Source organism: Mirounga leonina, unplaced genomic scaffold (assembly GCF_011800145.1).
Source record: "Mirounga leonina isolate KUSES-001 unplaced genomic scaffold, KU_Mleo_1.0 Mir_151, whole genome shotgun sequence".
NCBI lineage: Eukaryota > Metazoa > Chordata > Mammalia > Carnivora > Phocidae > Mirounga > Mirounga leonina.
Genome location: NW_023270377.1, coordinates 43659523 through 43669384, shown reverse-complemented (window position 1 = coordinate 43669384; position 9862 = coordinate 43659523). Strand labels below are relative to the sequence as shown.

The following is a 9862-nucleotide window of genomic DNA, read 5'->3' as shown; positions in this document are numbered from 1 at the left end:
CCCTGAAGGGAGTTATTTTAAAAGTGAGGCTCCCTTATAGTCCCTGCTGATGACTACACCTAAGGTTTTGAGTAAGAACAGTGGTATGTCATTATGCAGTACTTGGATGAGCACTCCCTCATGGCCCTGGCCATCTGGGCTTCCTGTGCTCCCAAGATCATCTCTCTGTGGGCCAGTGCAGGTTGTGTATCCAACCTTGGGTGGGGGCGTCCGCAGAATTCTGTGGCAGAGACGTTCTCAGGGTATAGCCACCTTTACCACCTCTTGCTTCTTCAGTTTCTAGGTAGGATAGCCCCCTGCTGATTCCAGCTGCTTGATTTGCACTGGATTAAGTAAATTGAATTTCTAGAAGAAATCAACCCACATTCCCCTGGTGTTTGTTAAATTTATAAGTCTGTTTCATTGCCTCAGCAGTGATCTAACAGTACATCACTGAGTACCAGGGCCCCAGGTGTAGTCAGCAGCTTCTGACCCCATAACAATTTACCACAGCGAGAGCCAGCTCCCTGGAGAAGTCCATAAAAAAAAGAGGTTGTAGGCACTGGGACTCTACGATGTGGTGCTGGGCCACTCAGAGACCAAAGGATATCATCAGTGTGATCCCCTATGCCCACATCTGTGGAGGCAGAATTATGGGACTTGGGGTATCTGCCTGTGGTGTCTACTCTTAGCAGTGTGTATGACACCAAAGAAAGGTGAGCTGTCTTCTTCTAGAAATTTAGTTTAGTCGTCCACTGTAAATCAGGCATCTAGGTATGATTCATACAGCTCCTTAAGGCCCTGGAACCTATCACTGCCGTGATTTGAAAGCCTTCAAATCTGAGTAAGATTCAGAATATCTATTCCTCGATTCTAGTAAGTTAGGCAAGGCCCCATCCTTGAAGGTGGCACCTCCACAAGTCGGGGCCCACAGGAAATGTGGTAAGTCCCGCCACTTGGACTGGCACTGTATCTGCAAGGTGTGGGTGAAGACAGCCTTTAGTTTAGTTTTGTTTTGTTTTGTTTTTTAAGATTTTATTTATTTATTTGACAGAGAGAGACATAGCGAGAGAAGGAACACAAGCAGGGGGAGTGGGAGAGGGAGAAGCAGGCTTCCTGTGGAGCAGGGAGCCCGATGCGGGGCTCGATCCCAGGACCCTGGGATCACGACCTGAGCCGAAGGCAGACGCTTAACGACTGAGCCACCCAGGCGCCCCGACACCCTTTAGTTTATATTTTTGTGGTCTAGTTTCCTTTGGGGAGGAGAGGATGGTGGATGGGAAGAATGACAACCTCAAATAAATGCGAACAGGTCCTCAAATATGCCTCCATCCCTGCAGAAGTCTATTATATTCAGAAAACTGGGATGGAAGTCAAGGTTAAGGAGGAGAGGATATTAGCTTCCGACCAGTTCATAACATAGTATTTCCCTAAGACCTTATTTTTCAGTCAAGTACAATTTAAACTACAGTTTTATATTTAATTATTATAGAAAAATACAGCTTGGTCAGTATAGAAAAAAGTACCAAATTACTTCCAAGTCAGAAAGATATATCTTTTTTCTTTATATTTTAATAGCTACTATGTGATCTGTTTTGAACTTGAAACTTACTATCATCAACTATATAAGACAAAGTGGTGGGGAGCCATAAATGAAGTCGTGAACAATCTGAAACCGAAAAGACTTCCACTAACAGATGCCCAATTACATGAACAATTTAAGAAAAAATTTGGTTTCAAAAAAGCTATGAAATGCAAGGTATTTCAGTAATTATCACATAATTTAGTGTAGGAAACTATTATAGATAATATGCTATTATAGATAAGTCTATGTCTCAGATTTTTATCTTAGGGATAAACATTAGGTTAAATAAAGCTTTCCATATGAAATAAAAATTCCACATTTTAGCAGCTTAGATGCTGTATAATTCTGGATTATAAATTTCTGGTAGGGTTACAGAATCATCTGTTAATGAACTGGATTGTGACCAACCTTCATAATGGCTAATATTTATTGAGTGCTTATTTTGTGTGCCAGGCACTTTATAAATCCTTTTAAGAAACTTGTTCAAGGTACTAGTACTTTGTTATCATTCCTACGTTACAAATGAGAAATTTGAGGTGCAGCGAGTTAAGGCTCTTCCCTAAATCACACAGCTGGTAAATGGCAGTCAGGCTTCAGTCCTGGGGACCAAACCTGAGGAACAAACCTGTCATCCTGAATCAAATCGCTCTATCTGTTTCAACAAGCCTTCATGTACAGCTTCTGGAACTGATAAGTGGTGAGCTCACCCGTTTCAATGGATACACTGGCCTTTATTTACCATGTATTCATCTCAGTGTCCGTACATTTAACATTTTAATAACCTGTTCATTTAATTTTAAAATATTAAGGAGTCAGAATGTCTCAAAGAAGAGTGTACTGTTTTTACCTCTCTGTTTTGAGACCTAGAGCAAAGAGGACAAATTGTATCTCTGTAACTATATATATTTCCTAGATTTCTGAATTAGATTGTTCTTGAATCAGAAAAGGAACCCAGTGATCTCCGTTTGTTTAAGTAGTTCAGAAAGAAAATCATCTATCCTGTTTCAATTGTCTCCAAAGAAGGATCTGCAACTTCTCCTTAAAAAAAGAGGGAGAAAAAAACTTCCCAAAAATATTTTTTAAAGTTCTCAATGTTTCTTTATAGTTCTAATAACTTTAATCCTTGTCCAGTGAGACACTATCCACATTGATCTTGTGAAAATTCTACTGTAACTGAGCACCAATCCTGTGATTATATTAATATATATTTATTAATGATGTTATATATTAACATTACATTTATTATAAACATATTAATATATATTTATTGTCCTTTTTTTCCTTAAGCTAAACTTTAAGTATATTTTGAAAAATTTATTCTGGCCCTCTTAATAATTTTAGAGCATCCCATTTGGTATGAAGTCTGCTGTTGAAAGAGGATTATCTGCTGTTTTCCATACATTTAGCCGTAAAACCTCAAGCTCGACGATCAATGTTTCAGATGAAGCAGGTTATGCTATTTTCCATCACGCTGCTTTACACAACAGAGTTGCTATTATATGTCAACTGTGCAATGCTAACTTCAATGTCAACCAGAGACGCTTTATTATGTTTAGCCAAGGTACCGTAAAGTTTTTAAAATTTAAACTGTTTTTCTTTTACTTATTACCCCTATTCAGAATTAAGAATGCATGTTGATTTTTTTTTTAAGATTTTATTTATTTATTTGAGAGAGAGAATGAGATAGAGAGAGAGAGCATGAGAGGGAGGAGGGTCAGAGGGAGAAGCAGACTCCCTGCTGAGCAGGGAGCCCGACGCGGGACTTGATCCCAGGACTCCAGGATCATGACCTGAGCTGAAGGCAGTTGCTTAACCAACTGAGCCACCCAGGTGCCCCAAGAATGCATGTTGATTTTAGAGCAAGATTAAAATTTGGTGTTGGGACCTAGAGCAAAGTTGAGTTTTTTTTTTCCCTTATTTCAGAGGGGCTCCTTTTAGTTTTCTAAGTATATCACTTATTGATCTCCTATATAGTATTACTTATTTGTTTATTGTGTCTCCTTCACTTGAATATAAGCTCCTTAAAGGCAGTGATTTGGTTTACTTTGTTTGCCATGATATTCGAGTGCCTAGAAGAAAGCCTTAGGAAATAGTTGTTGGATGAATGCAGGGTAGCATTTGGTAATTACTGGGATAATTAATATACAGTGATGTACTATAGAAATTCAGAGAAAAGGTAGATAAATGGAGAACCCAGCCGGACATCCATTTCTTATCCCAGAGTTCTCAACCAGGAAATAGTATATTCACAATACATAAACATAAATTATAATTCATAACAAAAAATTCATCCATAATTTTTTTAGGTTAATGGCCCCTTTAAGGCTAATTTAGGTTTTTTTTTTTTTTAATTTTTTATTTATTTGTGAGAGAGAGAATGAGAGACAGAGAGCATGAGAGGGAGGAGGGTCAGAGGGAGAAACAGACTCCCCACTGAGCAGGGAGCCCGACGCGGGACTCGATCCCGGGACTCCAGGACCATGACCCGAGCTGAAGGCAGTCGCTCAACCAACTGAGCCACCCAGGCGCCCAAGGCTAATTTAGTTTTGACTTTAAAAAGCCATTTTTCCTGATTATTAGGTATGCATACCTATATATGTATTCATTGGAATAAATTTAACCAGTATAAAAATGATAGCGTTGAAAATGAAAGCAGAAGTCCTCCATAACTGAAGAGGGAAATAGAGATAAAATATCAGGAATAGCTGATACAACAATATTGGCAATAAGAAACGATGATTTTGTATTTTAGCTAGCTATCTTAAAAAGTTGTGTTAAATTTTCACACACCAAAACAAAATGTTCTGCTTTAATCCTATTGACTACTAATAAATTCTGTACTCTTACCAGTGTGATTAAAATGTTTTGATATTAAGATGCTTCTATTATTTGATTAACATGGAGCACAAACTCAGTTAAATTTAAATGTAATGAGTACTCTGTTATTTAAAGATGTGTTCTGTTTTAAACCTTTTTTGGTGTGAAAAAAATCTTTGGTAAATTGAAGTCTCTCGTTCATCTTGTGACTACTTGATTTCCATTTGCTAAGAATTGGATAGATTTTGAAGTATGGGAAATGTATAACTCTACCTGCAATGTCTATGCATTATGACTTTACAACACAGAACTGCCCCAACTGTCAGTTTTGATCAGACAGTTGAGAGGCAGCGCCCCAGGCTGCTCTGCCATGATGTCGGGGCATGCACCATGCCCAGATGGCTTGACCAAAGCTTAAACTCAGTCCTGTTTGATGTAATCCTGCGTTTGGTATCCAAACATAGCCATTTTGTTCTTATTCATATGAGTTTATTTTGACTAACTCAGGAAACTGCTGTACATTAATAATCATACTTCCCTGTGTATTCCCCTTTAAAACAGAGTCATCAAAAATGGACACGAGAAAAGAAAGAAATGGTAAGACATAAGTAAATATTTGGTGCATTTGAAAAGGTTATTGTATATATTAAAACTCTCCTTATAGCATATAATCTCCAAAATGTTGTCACATGAGAATGTCATATAGTGATGTTTTGTCTATATTTTGAGGTATACATTTTTTTCTACCCATGGTCATTTATTTATATTCCTCTTACGTCTTGGGGTTTTTTTCTTTTTTCTTCTTTTTACTGTGGAATTTGCAGTTACCTGTACTTATTTTTATAAAATCAGGCCCCAAAGTCATTTTTATGTCATAAGAAATAAATAAATAAATGCAGCTAATATTATTTAGATATGCTGCCATCTAGTGACATTAACAATCTGTGAGGTCTGAGGAATGAGGCATTCTTGACTGAGGTGAGAGATTTGACCTAAGTATTGAATACAGAGAATCATGAAAAATTTTGAAGGCTGTATCTTCTATATCTAAGAGACTATGCCTTCATACTCTATATGGGATAATTCAAGGAGGGTTATTTTTTTTCAGGTTTTAGTCATATTTAGTTGATCAGTGACCACCAACTTCAGTTTGGTTTGTTTATCCCCAGAATATACAGGCAGCAATACAGTGGACCTGATGTGAAAGTGGTGAATCATAGCATGATTTAGCCATTCTTCCAACTCAGGAATTTAACATCTTTTTTTAATTCCAGTATAATTAATGTACAGTTTTATATTAGTTTCAGGTGTATAATATAGTGATTCAACAATTCTGTACATTACTCAGTGCTCATCATGACAAGTGTGCTCTTTAATCCCCTTTGCCTGCTTCACCCATCCCCCACCTACCTCCCCTCTGGTAACCACCTCCTCCCTGGTTTGTTCTGAATGTTTGTCTGTTTTTTGGTCTCGTTTTTTCTTTGTTTGTTTAGTTTCTTAAATTCCATGTGTGAGTGAAATTATATGGTATTTGTGTTTTTCTGAGCGACTTATTACACTTAGTATTATATCCTCTGGATCCACCCATGTTGTTGCAAATGGCAAGATTTCATTCCATTTTATGGCTGAGTAATATTCCATTATATATATACATACCACATATTCTTTACCCATTCACCTATCGATGGACACTTGGGCTGCTTCCATATTTTGGCTATTGTAAATAATGCTGCAATAAACATAGAGGTACATGTATCCTTTTGAATTAGTGTTTTTTAATTCTTTGGGCAAATACCCAGTAGTGTAATAACTGTATCATATGGTAATTCTATTTTTAATTTTTTGAGGAATGTTTCCATACTGTTTTTCACAATGGCTGCACCAGTTTGGATTCCCACCAACAGCGCATGAGGATTCCTTTTTCTCCACCTCCTTACCAACACTCATTGTTTCTTGTGTTTTTTATTTTAGCCATTCTGATAGGTGTGAGTGATATCTCATTGTGGTTTTGATTTGTATTTCCATGATAATTAATTATGTTGAACATCTTTTCATGTGTCTGTTGGCCATCTGGATGTCTTCTTTAGAGAAATGTCTGTTCGTGTCTTCTGCCCATTTTTAAATTAGCTTATTTGTTTTTTGAGTGTAGAGTTTTATAAATTCTTTATATATTTTGGATATTAACCCCTTATCAGATATATCACTTGCAAATATCTTCTCCCATTCAGTAGGCTGCCTTTTAGTTTTGTTTATTGTTTCCTTCACTGTGCAGAAGCTCTTTATTTTGATGTAGTCCCAATAACTTATTTTTTGCTTTTGTCACCCTTGCCTCAGGAGACATACCTAGAAAGGTGTTGTTATGGCTGATGTCAGAGAAATTACTGCCCATGCTCTCTTCTAGGATTTTTATTGTTTCAGGTCTCACATTTAGGTCTATGATACATTTTGAGTTTATTTTTGTGTGTGGTGAAAAAAAGTGGCCCAGTTTCATTCTTCTGCATGTAGATGTCCAGTTTTCCCGACACCATTTATTGAAGAGACTGTCACATTGCATCTTCTTGCCAAGGAGAGTTTATTTTTAAAGAAACCATTTGCAAAGACCTGAGTCTAGTGGGGGAGGGCAGCAGTTATTCAAACCAGACATCTTCCATTGGTGGAGGAATGCAACTAACCTGAGATGATCTTAGAGATGATAAGCGTGCTGACCTCATTCTCCTCCCTTCTCCAATCTCCTGCCAGCGATCCCCATTGGCAGACACCGACAGAAAGCCAAAGGGCAGGGATTGCAAATTCTGCAGGGTGGGGAGTAAAGGGTGGGGGGGCATGGAGTTTATCTGGCCCACCCACCCTGTAGGAATTTGCAGTTGAGTAACAATAGTATGCTTCCTGCATTATTGCTTTCTTTTTTCATTTTCTAAGTATCACTTATCCCTACCTTATATGATACTATCTCTCTATTGTGTCTCCCTCACTTGAATAAGCTCCAATAAAGGGCAAGGATTTGGTTCACTTTGCCATGATATTCTAGTGCCCAGAAGAAAGCCTGGCATTAGTAAGTGATTAGGAAATAGTTGTTAAATGAATATATGAATGGATGGATGCAGGGTAGCATATGACAATCACTGGCGGAATTAATAGAGTCATGTAATACAGATATTAGGAAAAAAGGAATAAATATGGCTTTCAGGTCCCAATAGAGCATCTATTCCCTCGACCAGGGTTCTCAGAGAATAGTTTCTTCAGACTACCTAAACCCCTCCAGAACTTCCCTAATTCTAACATGTCTTAGGCCAGTGTTTCTCATCCTTGTAGCACTGTTGACATTGTGGGCTGGATAATTCTTTGTTGTGGGGCACTTTCCTGTGCACTATAGAATGTGTAGTATTTTTTTTTACCTCTGTTGTTTTTTTATTTTTTATTTTTTAAATTATTTTAAGATTTTATTTATTTATTTGTCAGATGAGAGAGCACAAGCAGGGGGAGTGGCAGGCAGAGGGAAAAGCAGGCTTCCCACTGAGCAGGGAGCCCTATGCAGGGCTCAATCCCAGGACCTTGGGATCATGACCTGAACCGAAGGCAGACGCTTAACTGACTGAGCCACTCAGGTGCCCAATTAAGCACACTTTAAAGTAGTAAGAGCGGGATATAAGAATAGTACTCCTGCCCTCAGGTTGTGCTGAAATTTTTTTGAAGAAGAAGAAGAAGAAGGGGGAGAAGAGAAGGAGAGAGCAGGTAGGGACGCTTGTGTGGGTTTAAAAAAACCCGTCAGGTCATTTTGATATGTTTCTACTGCTGAGAGCAGCTAACAGCCTTTTGTTGATTGAAATGAACCACCAGGTTCCATAGTATGATTAGGTCTCAGTCTTTTGGGGAGCCTGTGCTCCTGGACTGTGAACTTCACATGTACTCGTCAGTCCTGGCCCCCACCTTAGGTGTGGCAGGGTGGCTGGAGGGGGGCCAGAGTTGGGTATTTCCCTTCCCCCCAGGTAGGTTAGGCTCTGATAAAAACCCAGCAGGTTAGGCTCTGGTAAAATAGTTTCTCCTGAGGGCAAGCCTTGTTAAGAGAAATGGAATGCTTTGGTATATCTCAAAATGGTTCCTTTACCCCTGCCTCTCCGCCCCCCCCCACCTCCCCCACCCCCACCCCACAAGCATGACGGGATCTTTCTCTGATATCTACCATGAGGACCTGGTCAAACTTCTGGAGTTAAAACTCACTAAAGCATGGGGACCCCCTGGGACTGGGTCCCCCTCGAGTTTTAACTCCTCAACTTATCCACAATGAGCCACCAGCAATTTGTCAATTATAGTTCAGATTTTCCTACTGTTACCAAAACCCAGGTTCAGCTGCCTGCTACTCAAAAAGCCAATTCTTGAGAGACGAGGTTTTTTTTTTCTTTTAAAGATTTTATTTATTCATTTGACAGAGAGAGACACAGCAAGAGAGGGAACGCAAGCAGGGGGAGTGGGAGAGGGAGAAGCAGGCTTCCCGCAGAGCAGGGAGCCCGATGCGGGGCTCGATTCCAGGACCTTGGGATCATGACCTGAGCCGAAGGCAGACGCCCAATGACTGAGCCACCTAGGTGCCCCTAGAGAGACGGGTTTTGATTGGAAAGGAATACTTTATTCAGGAGGCTGGCCACCTGGGGAGAAGGCAGACTTGTCCAAAGGCCAACTCCAAGGTTTCTGCCTGGCCCAAGAAGGATTTTTGAAGGAGTTTAGGGCAGTTAACTGTAAATCAGCTACATTTCTTTAATTACATTTCTTTAATTACAGGCAGACTCAGTGGTGTCCGTTATAGACGTTATCTTCATTATCTTGGTGCCTGGAGGTTGTGAGAGGGGGTTGTGCAGAGCGGTCTGATTCCTTAGTGCCAAGGGGCCGTGCAAGAGGTTCCAGTTTCTGTTTTGTGTTGTGCAGAAGCCTTCTGTTCTTTCTGGGAAAGAATGCATAATCTATAGTTAAACAATGAAAGGTTAATCAATCACTTGGGCCAAGGGTGATTGCTAAAACTTAAAGACTACTAGGTTGGCTGGAGGGGCTGAGGCAGCTTTACTACGCTAGCACTAGGTCCTGTGGAGGTTTCTTTTCAGTCACTTATGCTCCTCTCTATCAGTCTGTCTATATCTCCAACTTTGGGGGGCAGCATTTTTGCCCTGAGACCTCACTTCTCAATCATATCCAGGAAGAGTTGTTGATTTCTCAGTCTGTTTAGTTTTCTACTTGCTGTTAGGACAGAATGGTGACTTAAGCGCCTTCCATGCCTGACCAGAAACTAGAAGGCTAAGCAGTGATTTTAGATAGATAAATCAGGTCAGATATTACAGATGATCAAAAGCTATGATACAAAGCTTAGACAAGGAAGGCAGGCCGGAGGCCATTGAAAGTGTCTGAGTTGGGAGAAAACCAGTGCTTCACTGAGGAATTACCATTCAGGCTGAGAAATATGAGTTAGCTGGACGCTGGTCAGAAAAGCATTGT

At 39.6% G+C, this 9862-nt stretch overlaps 1 protein-coding gene across 1 annotated transcript in view; it reads left to right on the top strand.

Annotated features, from left to right (window-relative positions):
- The window catches only part of ANKAR (ankyrin and armadillo repeat containing), a 71983-nt gene that overhangs the window by 22341 nt on the left and 39780 nt on the right, over window positions 1–9862 (top strand). The window contains exons 6-8 of the mRNA XM_035007548.1: window positions 1558–1738; window positions 2906–3125; window positions 4943–4978. Of these exons, the coding sequence (XP_034863439.1) occupies window positions 1558–1738; window positions 2906–3125; window positions 4943–4978 (437 nt within the window). The remainder of the gene's footprint in view (window positions 1–1557; window positions 1739–2905; window positions 3126–4942; window positions 4979–9862) is intronic.